Source organism: Ammospiza caudacuta, chromosome 20, assembly GCF_027887145.1.
Source record: "Ammospiza caudacuta isolate bAmmCau1 chromosome 20, bAmmCau1.pri, whole genome shotgun sequence".
Classification (NCBI taxonomy): Eukaryota; Metazoa; Chordata; class Aves; order Passeriformes; family Passerellidae; genus Ammospiza; species Ammospiza caudacuta.
This window is the reverse complement of record NC_080612.1, coordinates 5,294,658-5,308,709: the sequence shown is the minus strand read 5'-3', so window position 1 is coordinate 5,308,709 and position 14,052 is coordinate 5,294,658. Positions and strand designations below refer to the sequence as shown.

At 45.2% G+C, this 14,052-nt stretch overlaps 1 protein-coding gene across 2 annotated transcripts in view; it reads right to left on the bottom strand.

Annotated features, from left to right (window-relative positions):
• ANKFY1 (ankyrin repeat and FYVE domain containing 1) overlaps positions 1–11,486 on the bottom strand; it is a 32,919-nt gene extending 21,433 nt beyond the window's left edge. The window contains exons 1-5 of one of the 2 annotated variants that reach the window (XM_058818039.1): positions 11,285–11,486; positions 6,521–6,713; positions 4,926–5,044; positions 2,436–2,574; positions 866–989 (exon numbers count right to left, since the gene is read on the bottom strand). In XM_058818039.1, the coding sequence (XP_058674022.1) occupies positions 866–989; positions 2,436–2,574; positions 4,926–5,044; positions 6,521–6,713; positions 11,285–11,294 (585 nt within the window). In that variant the 5' untranslated portion in view covers positions 11,295–11,486. The remainder of the gene's footprint in view (positions 1–865; positions 990–2,435; positions 2,575–4,925; positions 5,045–6,520; positions 6,714–11,284) is intronic. The other variant, XM_058818040.1, reaches the window with a different exon arrangement.
• Positions 11,487–14,052: the final 2,566 nt, after the last annotated feature.

Below are 14,052 nucleotides of genomic sequence, written 5' to 3'. Positions count from 1 at the left end.
CTAACTTATTCTTAACACTGACAAAAAGTCCTGCAACTATTGAAGACTAATTCATAAAATTATAAACAAAAGTAAACAGAGGCTTAGGAATGAAAATATCTTAGCTCTGAGCTAGTGCTCATTTGACTATACAGAAGCAACTTCATTTCCAGGTAGAGGTAAGCATTAAAAGTTAGGAGTCAAGAAGAAAGTCAAGAGTTAAAACTGCTGACTCACAGGTTCACATATAATAATCTTTTTTATGTATTAGCATATTAAAACACTTCCCTCTGCCTCAGAATTAGCCAAGGAAAGAAACCTCCACATCTAGAGTATGCATTTTAGATTTAGAATAAGCTAAAGCCCCATCTCAAGTCTAATGTTGACAACTCTTATTTTAAAGGCTAATTCATTACTCAGTTAATCAAACTTCACTCAAAATAAGAGATCAGAGCAAGTGAAACTTGCAAGTTGGTTGCAGGACTGGCTGCCTCTCTCTCCATTACAGAAGACAAATTGCCCTGGCTTCCATGAACTATTTTTAGAAGTAAAAGCAGGCCTGGGATTTGTGATCTGTATAGACAGAGACCAACTATGGACGAACTTATAAACACTTTGAAACCCAGATTTGATAAACAACCCTCTTGTTTATTAGGAGACAGTCCCTTGTATCTTCTTCATGTTTAGGAAACTGAGACACTTTGTACAGTGAAGTATTTCCAACCAACAGAACAAGACTTTGGGCAGAAGTTACTCTTCCCCACCAAGACATTCTCAAGATAACTGACCAGATGTTAGACAGTGTGGTAAGGGAAGCAAAATCCTACCAGTGAGTTTCTATAATGTGCAAACATTTCTCATCCTGCTTCCCTGTGCCAGGACTCACCCAGTGGCTAGCAATGATCTCAGCACAGTAGTTGAGGAGGGTGCTGGCACTGAGCTCCTCAGCAGTCTGGTAGAAACGGATGCAGTTCCTGACATTAACCAGTGACATCACTCCTTTTTCACATCTGTCAAAACAGGAAAGCCAGTGGTCAGTAATCAAAAAAATTTACTTAATTACTGTTCAATGCTGTAACAGAGTCCTAACACTGCTTTTCATAGATGCTGGTAGAATATGGCTTGGACTAACTTTACTAGAAGGCTGAACTGCATAAACATACTCTCATCAGCAGCCCTAGAAGACACCTCCCCAAAGGACTGACTTCTATCAGAGAGATAGCCAAGGTCCCATGATAACACCACACTGCAGGATCTGCAAGCACAGATCCACCCCAGCTCTCCCAAGGGCACAAACTGCAGTTCATTCACTGCCATGAAGTAGGGAGATGTGACCTACAGTGACCACAAGCAGGGGCTGTTGAGGTTGGACATCAGGAAAAATGTCTCACTGCAAGGGTAGTCAGGCACTGGCACAGCTGCCTGGGGCAGGGTGGAGTCACCATCCCTGCAGGATTTAACAGATGTGGCACCTGGGGATATGGTTAATGATGGACTTGGCAGTGCTGGGCTGTTGGCCACTCATCTTAGTGGTCTTCTCCAGCCTAAACAATTCCATTATTCAGTGATTCTGTACCTACAAAAACATCTCATAATTATGAATGGCATCCTACACATGGAGCTGTCACTGGACTGCTGACCAGACAAGTGCTAAGTTCACAGTCCAACATAAGGGCAGCTTTCAGGCTGGTACAAGGCTTGAAGCAGTTTTAGCCTTGGCCTTACAGATTTCAACTCCTCTGGTCAGAACACTTGACAGCAATTTAGTTGCTTCACATTGAAGGCACACAAATCACAGCTTATGAATGTCATGTACTGCTACAGACATCCCTTGGGCAAAGGATTATTCTATCAAAGGGTACTTTGACTAAATTGAAGGCTTTGAAGTTGTACACAACTTGAGGAGGTTTCAATTTGTACATTCAGGCTTCTCACTAACTCTAAATGGTTTAGAACACCCTAAAGAGTTCAAGATAACAACCTAGCCCCTAGTGCCACAGAGTAATCACAGTCTCAGACTGGGAAAGCACCATACTGTTACACTAACCTTATTTCTGAAGAAAGGTTGCACAAGATGCACAGAAGTTACAAAAATTTCACCTGTGCCACCTTAATACTGCAAACTAATTGCCATTGATTCGTGCTAGCATTATCTAACAACTCCTTTCTTGCAACTCTCCTGAACCTGATGCTATCCTACTGATCTCTCAACACAAGATTAGGGTTATTAGTTTGGCTGGGAGAAGAACTGAAAAATAAACACAAAACCTATGAGAAGTCTGCTACAGTTTAACTCTAGTGCAACACTTCATTTCCCCTGATAAACTCAATGACATGCTGTATTATTAAAAGCTCAAGACTTTGAAAAAGCATAATTTTATCCTATTGCCAGCAGCTATCATCTTCTTTCTGTTCAAACAAGGTTTAAGAGTTCAAGTATATTTACTAAGACTCACCTTTCCCTAAGCAGCTGGAGCTGAAATTTATTAGCTAATTTCATGAGTTCTGTCAAGAAGATATCATCTTCTCTCAGCTCAAGTTCATCTGTGTAGATCCACCTCAGCATTGCCATGGTTACCTCTGGGTCAGCATCTGCTACAGGGAGCAACAGGATTAATAAAATACTCAAAAACAATCACCTATCCTAGTAATTGCTATTCCTTTCACTTCTAAAAGTCACAGCTACCATAAAAAAAAAAAAAAATAGTCTTGTTTTGAAACTGTACTTTGTTCAAAATGTCAAAATGAGTGAAATTGGTCAGAAGTTGAGTAACAGTGCTGGCACCAAGCAGGAAAATAATCTTACACTGCAACACTGTGCAGAATGCAGGGAGCACTGTAACATCTACCAATGCTGCATATTTAGGGATCCTTATAAAGTCCTTGGTCCCTCACATATGGCCTAAGGCACATCCACACCTGACAAGAACAAAGCCCCTTTTAATTTAACAGCCATATGTTATGAACTGCTGCATCCCAACAAAGGTACTCACACCTTGTTACACTGGTAGTAACTACAAAGCACTTCAAACTGCTGCTAGCCATTTCTAGGAGAAGTGCAAAAAAGCCAGTTTAAGAAGCTGGTTAGATTTCAGGTCTTTACAAGACTGATCACAAACTGATGTTTTTACACAGTGGGAAAACCAGAAAATCACACCATGAGACACTACACAAGCCCAGTGGCCAAGGACCTTTGTCACTCACTTACAATTAAAATGACAATCCATTTTACAAGGATGTAGATAAGAATAACTTCAGAAGATCAGATCAATTACAACAGTAACACCATCCATTTTAAAAATTAACCTCAGTCCTTTGAGCTGCTTTGTTCTTTAAAAAAATATTTTGAATTATAAACCTTAAAGAACTTGAAATACCCATCCTAAAACATGTCCTTTAGATGTTGGGCTGGCCCAGATTATCTGCAGAGTAGTAGAAGTACTTGGCATGCAGACTGCCTCTCAGGAATCACAAGGTTTTAGTAAGACAAGTATTTTTGTCAAACTCAAAGCAATCAGAAAGCCTCCTTGAGATGTACTATCAGCTCTGCCTTGGCAGAGGTAAGAGTGCATTTTCTCCCTCTCAGTAAGAGAACATGTGTTCATCTCTTTCTACTCTTTTAAAGATTAGAAAATTCTACAGATTACATGAACTCTAAAAGTGCTCAATCTCAAGTGCTGCCTGCATTCTAAAGATAAGATTCAGGCACTCTTAGCCTGCAAATTCTTACCTTAAGAAAACAATTTGCAGGGAACAGCTTGTATCTTCCTCCAGCTACTTCATAAGCTATTCCTTGTGCCATTTATCAATCTTTTTAAAAAATCAATAATGCAATTTTACAGTGGAAAGTATCATTTACTAACACATATTTAAGCAGTGTTTGCATTGTTAAACATGTAAGACTGCAGTTATATTTGAGATTCTCAGACTAGCTTAGATGTGGAGCTAGAAATGCTTTGGACTGCCACTTGTAATGACACTACAATTCACATAAGAGCTTTTTAGTAATTATTTTTGTTAGCACAGCACTCAGTTTCAAAACTCCTTGGCATCTGTTCTCTTGTGGCTGCAGAAGGATCCACCAATGGTGGTGGCAAGGAAACCTGTGCTGTCCCATAAAAGCAGCTTGCTGTGACTTGCTACTTTCCAGTTTGTCTGCACTTAGAATTCACTGTAAGATTGTGCAGAACGTGAAGCCAATGCTTAATATTCAATTCAATGCTTAATATTAAATATACTTAATATTCAACATGCCAGCCAGCAGGCCTGCTTAACTTCATACCTAGTTTTATTGCTCACAAATTAATTGTATAAGGCTCTCCTACACTGTTAAGTACAGAAAAGCCTTTTGAGAGGTTCAATCTGCAGAAGCACTGCCCAGTGTGAGTACATGCAAGAAACAGCTACAACAGAACAAAACACTGGTGTAGGAGATGGTCTGTTAGAAAACTTCTCTGCCTCACCTGTTTTATAAAGGTATCAAAGTGCCAAAGCAAACAATTTCAGTAACACATCAGTACTTGCATTCACTTCCCACACACACCGTGTTAACAAGCAGCAAGGTATTTCCGTGACACGCTTCAGAGAAATTATGCACACTACCTCAAAAAGCCCTGTCCTTCCTCAAAAAGGAAGAAGTCAAGCTCCTCCATATAGATTTGTTTTTCATTATGTTTAGTTGACTCTAGAAAAGACAAACAGGCCACAAATCTCAACTCCTGTTTGTTAAAGAGAAAGAAGGCAGGTTACTGATTTAACTACCACTAGCACCCACTTCACAAGCTCACCACGACTCCAGAGAGAGAGCTCGGTTATCAACAGATCAAGCACCACTTTTAGTGCACGGCAGGAGGCTGGAAGGCACTTAAGTAACCTTCTCCCAACGGGCCCTTTCACAAGTCACCCTAAAGCCAACGGAGGCATCACATTACTCAGCAGTGACTGACCTGACAGATCCAGCTCCTCTGTTGAGGCCAGGTTGGCAAGGCTCCAGGAATCGCTGCGCGCCGCCAGGACAAATTTGTGAGCACGGATGTGCTTGTCCCCAACCTTTATCTTCAGATCACTGAGAGGAGAAAAAACCACAAAAACCTATTATGCAGACTTCTCCTGCACTTAGGTATGTACAGATTCTCCATGGTATCTGTATCTGGGTATCCACATTCAGGTTCAAGTTGTTTGAGACATTAAAACACAACTGGTTAAGCAGAACATGTTGTCAAATGACAATTCATATTTTTCTAGGGAGAAATGCAATGAGTCATTCATATTTCAAGTGCTTGGTTGGTTTGGCTTTTTAAACCATTTCAGAATAAACAGCAAGAGAATTATTGTAGAAGTTAGGAAAAGCCAACAATCTTGAAGTTAAATATTTATGTCACAGTGTTCATACCAATACTGTCAGCTGAGCACCAATGCTTTCAGGCAAGACCAGCAAGAGAACAATGCTGTCTGACAGGAGGCTGAGTGCAAGGCAGAATCCCCAGCTCCCAGGAGACCAGCTGTCAGGAACACCCATTTCATCCTGACCCTTTACACCAGCTTATCCACTTGTCCAGATCATTTGGAAATCCCATGGCCTGCAAATGTTCAGACTGTGTAGGTGTGCTTTCCAGATCATTTTCCAAATCAAAGCACTGCTACAAACTACAGCACACACAGAGATGTTACCTAATGAAACCTGCACTGGGACCTGCTGCCTTTCTCATTCTGTGATATGTAGGCCCTTTGAGACAAGCATTCAATGCCTTTAAAGCTAAGGAGATGGACAGAAATAAAGTGTTCCAACTCTTCTGACATATACTACCTAACACATCTTTTACCCACCAGGCTACAGAAGTTCTTGCAGTCACAGAGCCTCATCTCTGGGAGGCTCATGAAGAGATGCTGGTGCAAGGTAATCTTAACTAAAATAGATTTTCCCTTACATGACTAAACTCCTTTACTATATTGGCTTTGCTTTCAGTAACAGCAAAGAAATTGATAAATATCATAATCTCAAAAATTAATCAGCTCAGGGATCTAGAATATGGAAGGGATCCTTAGTGTGCCTAGGGAAAAGAAACTATTAACCATAATTTTGTGTTGAGACTCAAAAATAGAGTGTATCATTAAGTCACATACATCACTAATACAACCAGACAAACAAAATTATTCAGGCTTCTTCATACACAACAGGAATACAGCACTGAAAATGTTTTAAGACAAAGCCTTTCAAGAAAGGAACAGTTTTTCCAGACACATTGTGTAATTAATCTATCAAGTGAGCATGGTTCAGTTCAAAACTCCTTCTTGTCAAAGCAAGCTTTGCTGCTGACAGTGATTGTGGTTAGTTTTTTGAGATGAACTTCTGCTAAGAGCTCTCCATTCAAGAACTGGATTCAGTATGCCACGACCTTAGCAAGCTCCTCCATCTACAGCTGCAACTCAGGACTCTGTTCACATGTGGCAGCAAAGAATTTTCCTTGTGTAAGACCAGCACCCTGTGCAGTCAATAAAACCAAAGGCTGCTGTAATTCCCTGTCCCAGGGGGGTTCCTCACCTGTACTGCTCCTGCTGGTAGAGCTCAGCTACAATGGCCAGCAGGCGGCTGATGAAGGTGTCGCTGGCATTGTCCTGGTTGGCCTCCACAGCCAGGACGTTGCATCTCCTTTCTGTATCCACAAGTTTCTTCTGCAGCTTCACGTACTCCTGGCGGAGGAGCAGCAGGTGCTTCTCCAGCTTGGCCACCTCCTCTGCAAGGCACACAGTGTTACCACAAGGCTGAGACATACACAACTCTGTTTGGCATCTGAGGGTATTTTCATATCTTGTTTAATTACAACACTCCAAGGAGAGTCCCTCCTCTTCCAAAGCATCTCACCCCCACTATTAAACCTTCCATTTTGTATCATTTTCATAAACACATTGAAAAATCATAACACAGTGATAAAAGCCACTTACAAACAAAGTTCTGAATTCTGTTTGGTCAGAAATGCCATACAGTTCCTAAAGCAATGGAGTCCATTTCTGTGGGAATTATGGTGGGCCAGAGGACTAAGTCTTAGGTTCTTACCCATTTTTTTCAGCCTAGTTAAGATGCTGTCTGACTTTTTAGCTGATACTTAAACTACAAGTGAGCATTAGAACAGCTGCTAAAGCACCATAATCTACCTCAGAGTATTTAACTGACCTGTTTAAAACTCCTCAACCTGTCAGCTAAGAAACTCCCCAAAAAATGGCCAGAGTGGAAAACAGATTATCCCCAGAATCCACGTGCTAAAGGCCAGTCAAAAGTACATAAAACCACTTCCTGCTGGCACACTGGAGGCACTCCACTGGTGAGGCATCACAGATGGAGTCAAGTCCATATTGGCTATTTCAGTTCAGGATCAGCAAAGCAACAGCACCTGGGAATCTGATCCTTGGACAGGTATTTCCATCCCATTGCAGAAGCCACTTTTCCACCACATTTAACTGGTCACTTCACAACATGCTGGGGTAAATCAACCCAGGCCACCTCTATGAAAAACCTCTACACCTCACTGCTGGAAGGAAACATCTGTACAAGTATTTAAAACCAATCCAACTTATAAGTGCTTACTTATGGATTAGTTGCAAAAACTGTATGTTTGCTATCAATCACAGGGCTTCATTATCTTTCCCCTATCATTAAGTTGATTTTTCAAGTAAAGCCAAATCCCAGACCAGTCCTAAAATAACAGGGGGCAGGGAGGATAAATTCAGACGCTAACCAGTGATTTTAGGTGGGAAAGTTCCTACAAGATTACTCCCTACTAGCCAGGAATTCCTATTTCAAAGACTTTTCCAAAATATTTACTAAACATCACTAGTACAAACAAGGAGAAACTGAGCTCTGTTGATCAGTGTTTTCTTCTTGCTCCTGTAGAAAAGTTCAACAGTGCAGCTGACCTTGGCCTTGCTCTGACAGAGGTGCCCAGGGCAGAGCATCAGTCTGTGGCAGACACAGCACCTTGTCCAGCCTGTCCTCTACACACCCTGCAGCAAACGCTGCCTCTGAACTCTCTAAACTTAACAATTGTAATGGATAAACAAAAGGCAACATGTCCCATTTTATTTTTCAGTTAACACATAAGCAGGTTTGGCAGGTACTTCCTTCAACAGCCTTTTTGTTTGCTTCATCCTTCAAAATTTCAGAGCTACCACCTCCTTTGGGACACCTTTCTCTTCCTACTGAAATATACTCTGATTTCAGAATTGTGCCATCAGCACCACACAGCCTCAAGGAGGGTTTGAAATCCTGCTGTGGTCAGTGTTTCTGTGTGAGGATGAATGCAGTTTTGGTGTTCCCAGAACTAGAAGGACATGTCCCTTGTTCCTCATTTCTCCATAAGGATGGTGTTGGGGCACAAAACAAGTCCTGCTGTTAGAGCAGGAGTCTGACAGGAGCCCAGAGTAAATAACACTGAGAACTGCACCAAAGATTAGTGTATGAACAGCACCACTGTTCATTCAGTGAGTTTTTAGATGGCATACAAATTCAAATGCTAGGAATAAGAAGCTGCCTAGTGAAGCTCATTGCACGCACCACCCTACAGAAATCCTGCATCTTCCAGCCAAACCATGGGAGTGCAAAGGTGGGAATAAAGAATTGATACCACCATAAATACTGTCATTTTCACTAGCTCCAAATTAGCCTGAGACCACTAGGATACAATGCAGAATTACCTTAAACCCCCAAAGAGCAGCAGCTGAAGCTTTGTGCATGACCAACAATCCAGCTGGTCACTGCTGCTTTCAGGGCAATCCCAGACAATCCCCTCTAGCAGTGAAAGTCCCTCAAAGAACCAAAGCTTTGAGAACTCACTCTTGCTTTCAGACTGACACCAGATGCTTCCTGCAAACTCAGTGAGAAGGGCTGACAGGTATTTGTTACTGTACCAATTACAAGAACTAAAATAAAATAAAGTTTCTCTTATTCTTGTGACAGCCTGCACACATGTTGTGTAGTAGCAAGACTTGAGTATTTGATCCTACAGCACATTTCAAATGCACATTCAAGAGAGTCCTCAAGGTCCAGTTAATCAACATTTACAGCACAAGAGCAAAGGCTCAGTTTCCCCTATAAACTGCTCACTTAAGGAGTGAACAAATAAAAGGCACAATTAGTGCAGGCACACACACACACATTTAATGATGGTCCTTGCCTCAAGGCACTGAAAGGCCAGGCTGAGCCAGATACCAGTAAAGCTCTGGCTAAACACCAACCCCAGTGCCTCAGTGAGGAGGATTCCCAGGTTCAGCAGAGCAGAAAACACAAAATGCCTCTTCTTCTGAGCCAGGTAAATAAGAGTAGCTTTTGTTAACAGCTTTCTGGCAGACTGATCAGCATCTCATGAACTGGCAGAAGTTTATATTCCATGTCAAAGGCTTTGAAGAGTTTTCAGGAAAGGCTACTGTCATTTTCTTATAGGAGAATGCACAGAAGTACTCGGGAGCAAATAGGTAAATGCAAACGGGGAGGCAAAAGGCAACGAGCAGACAGACAGCAGATATCAAAAATCAGAGGGAGGCTCTGGTGGAACCCATCACACAGCCCACTGCACCCATCAAAAGCAGTTCCAGAAGCCATACACACAAACTTGGTTTCCCTACAAAGTGGACCTGAGTGAAATATTTCAGAAAACCAAATTATTTCCTTATCCCCTCCACTGCTCCACACTCAGACCCTTATCTCCCCAAGGATGTTCAAGTCACTGCTTTCTGGTTCCTCCTCACTTCTGCTTATTTTTGATCTTTACCACCACAAAGCTCTACAGCTACTGCTTCTTTACACTGAAGCATTAATCCAACAATTCTTACCCATGCCTGCATGTAAACCTCTGGTATTAGCAGTGCAGAAAACCCAGGAATTACACACTAAGATATTCAATCAATCTGCAGGTAGCAATTGCAATAAATCTGATGCAGGATTTTTCTAGACAGAGGCAACACTTCCTTATGAGAAGCACTTGGCTTCTGAGCTAATAACCACAATTTGACAAGCTCCCTTCCTTAATAAGCTTTCACTTTACAGCTGACTCACGTGTAGCCCTTAACCAGAGAAGTGTGGCTGCATGTAGGGACAAAATGAGCCCCTGTTCCAACACAACCTAAGGAGCTGAGAAGGGTGAAAACCCCAGCTTGTTATTCCAGTTCACACAGGATCATTCATTGGTCATGTGCTTTATTCAGCCAAAAGATCAGAGAATTACTTAAGGCAGGGAAGAATCTCTGAGAAGTACAGGTTGTCTGAAACAGGGCTTGCTTGTATCAGCTGCAGGTTAATTCTGCAAAGGAGGACCCTGAGCCACAGCCTCACACCCCTGAGGGTCTCTTTGGAGAAACCTTCACTACCTGAAGCCAACTAAAGCCTTCCAGAACGGGGTCACCAAGGCTTAAAAGCAAGCACAAGAGACTGGTCAGCTAAATATGAAGCAGTGGTATTTCAGCACACAAGAAATCAGGCATTCCTCTAAGGACTCATCAAATCAGCTTGACTACAGCATCCTCTCAGCTGATGCACGCCAGTCCAGCAGCATCTGCTCCATCTTAGTCAATATTCTACAAGTGTTCCTAAATTTCACCACTGTCCAAGAGCTGCACTTCCAGAGTTCAAGGCTCTGCTTTCACGACTCTAACTTCATTTCCTTCGTAACTTGGAGCATTTTAGCTCCGTTTGCACACTCCGTTTCCTCCAAGAAAAAGAGGAAGCTTGTCTTGCAGAAACGAGTAGAACTGCAAAAATCCAAGCGGTGTTTTTCCTAATCCCTTTATGTTACATTAACTTGAATGGTGCAATTGACAGCCTCCAAGCAAAACAGCAGCACTCCAGGAGCTCTGCAAACCTCACCTGAGCCTGACAAAAGGGCTCCAGTGCCCGGAGGCTGCAGCACCGGCGGTGCCCAGGGAAAACCGGGATGAGCTCCGGGCCGGGCACGCCGGGATGAGCCCCGGGATGAGCCCTAAGACACGGGCAGGAGCCCCCCCGGTCCCACGGCCTGCGGGGAGGGCTCGGCGGGACCTTCCGGCCGGCTCCCGCCGCCCCCGGCCGCCCCAAGCGCCCTCCCGTGAGGCGAAGCCGCCCGCGCCAGCCGGCCCCGCCCGGGGGTGCCCGCCCGCGGCCCCCGCCATCTCCCGCTCACCTCGGGGGCGGCCCGCCCCACCCGCCGCGGGCAGGGCCGAGCCCGTCCCGCACGGGAGAGCGGCGGGAGCCTCACGCTGCGGTGCCCCGGGAGCGGCGGAGGGCCCCGGCTGCCGCGGCCCCCGGCCCCGCCCGGCCCCTCACCCGGGCTCCCCCCCTCACCTTCCGCCATGTTGGCTCCGGCGCCGCAGCTCTCGCGAGAGCCGCCGCCCGCCCCAGCGCCACAGCGCGGCGGTCTCGCGAGAGCAGAGCAATAGCACCGCCACCGGCCGCGCTACCGGGACGGTCCCGCTCTCTCCGCGTTATCCCGCCTCGTTATCCCGCCTTCTCCCGAGCTGTCCCGCCTTCTCCGCGTTATCCCACCTCCTCCCGCTTTATCCCGCCTTCTCGGAGTTATCCCGCCTCCTCCCGCGTTATCCTGCCTTCTCCCGCCTTCTCCCCGCCCCTCCGGCGGCACCGGCACGGCGCAGCCCCGGGACCGCGGCGGGAGCGGAGCGCGGCCGGGTGGAGCCGCCCCGGGATGCGCTTCCCACTTGCAGGAGGCGCCCAGTGATCCCGGCCGGAGCGCTGGGCTGGCGGGGAACGGCGAGGCGGCGGCTGGCACGGCTGGGGAACTGGAAAATACCGGCCAGCAGCGGGGAAATCGCCTCCGCTCACCCGCCCCAGGAGCGCCGGCCCGGGTCCCGAAAGCGCCTCCGGCCCGGCCACGGCTGCGGGAGCCGCGGCGAGAGGGTTCGGACACGGGAGCTCCTTGCCGCTTCAGGTCCTGCTTTTGCTTCGGAGCCAGCAATCCCGGACACTGAATCTGTGCCCCCGGACACGGGATTGGTGCCCGGTGGGTGAATGGCTGCACTCGACCGGCAGTGACCGAGCACCGGTAACGGGATCATTTTCCCAGCCACGCGTACAACGCAGCTGCCCCTCGGCTGTTGTTGTTGATCATCGCTCCTGCTTAGATGCTACAGAAATGCCAAATACTTCATGCTGGTCCAACAGCAAACTTGTTGCTTGCTTTGAGGAGCAACTTTCAGTTAAACGTTTGAAGACTTTGTGCACAGTATAAAACTTTATGCACAGTATTGTTTTACAGGCATAATTTTTTCTGGACTCCACTATGCAGTGACCTTTGAAAAGTTGCTCTGCATCCCATTTATTTTGGTGTTGGATGAAACAGCACATCCAGAGCTGGGCCCATGAAGGCCATACAGTGTAGTTCTAGACATACCATGGAACAACCTGTCTCATTTTACACAGCTGTGTATGACTGCTGTATAGCAAATTACCCCACTGCTCATGGTGCTGTTGATCCTCTGGAGGAACTGTGAGGAAGCAAATTATTGCTTCCTGATCAGATTGAGTTTAATTTCACAGTAACAACAGGGATCAGATTTCAAACCACTGCTATGTTTTGCATCAAGGGAATTGTAATCTCCTCTAGGGATTTGCCTGGGCAGGAAGCTGTTGCAGGAGTCTCTCTAAACCCCATCCAGCTTCTGATTTGGTTTAGAATCCCTCGTGTTGCTGCTCTGTGTGCAGTGATGGCACTACACCAAGAGCAGGGCACCAGATGGTACAGACAGTGGAGTCCACCCCACATTGGCTTCCCAAAGCCCAAAATACATTTCTAATCATTTCAGACTTTATGTGCTCTGCTTATTAATCATCTAGTTCCAAGAAGTGTTTTCAGGCACTGCAGCAGAAGAAATTTTAGATAGTTGACAGTCCTTCTGAGTTTTAGGGATCCTTTCTGGTGCAGCAGGGAGAAACAGAAAAAGGGAATTAAGATGGCCACACCAGTTAGACATTAATCAGTATTTGATGCTTTTTCTTTTCCCCCAGTGATTCAGAGATATCTGGAATGCAGAGCAAATGCTCTGTGTTGGGGCAAAAATCAGCTCAAACCCTCAGCCAGGGTAACAAACCCCTGGAGAACCTACAGTGATAACTGAGCACCCTGCATGAACCAAAGTCTTGCTACAAGAAAAACTGAGGAATGCTGGTTTACCTCCTTGTTCACCAAGAATCCTCACACTACTTGTCAATCCTGCAGCTCCTCAGTGCTGTTCCCACCTGGTTTCATCACTAACAGCTTTCCACCAGTGCCCCTTTCAGCGTGGGGCAGGAACAAGGAGCCAAGTGTGATCACAGAAAAGTGAAATAAGCCATTTCCTTGCCTGCCAAAGGCTTCCTATAACCTGGACACTTGGCAGCACAGCCTGAGCTGCCTCTTTCATTCAGTCACTAGGCATTAGCCATACCTGCAGCTTGTAGATCTTAGCAGTATCCCACAGTAATGCTCCTCCCTGGGGAGGATCTGGGTCAGGTGGGATCACAAACCATCTGGGTAAGCCAAATAGATATCTGAATTTACAAAGAGGGGATGAGCAGTGCTGTGGAATTCCCAGTTCTTCCATACCACAGAAGGAAGACAAACATTTCCTAAAGAACAAACAAGCAGCAATTCTGGAGAGCATAGACATAAAGCTTTGAACAACTTTGTGAATTCACAGGTGAGTCTGTGAGTACTGTCTGTGGTACTTGGGAAGACAAAAGAGAGACCACTCTTGAATGTGCTGAAAGCAGCAAATACCTGAATTGCCTCACTTCCAGATACACTGTGGAAATTGAAAAGGAAGGTCAGCCTGTGGGGAAGCAAGTCCATTGGTAGGTTTAATAAGATCAGCTTTTTTCTATTCTTTTTTTTAATGGAAAGAATGACACCATGGCACTGAAATTCTGCACAGTCCCAACTTTAGGTGGAAAAGAGCAGTCAGCTGGTGGAAAAGAAAACTGCTCTGAAGACCTTTTGGACAAGTGCTCCAACAGGAACTCGAATCAGCTGTGTGTATCTGAGGGATTAAGTACTGCATGCACCTGCCTGGCTGCAGTAGCAGCTAGCCACCTAAAAGCAAATTTAACTAATGATTTCA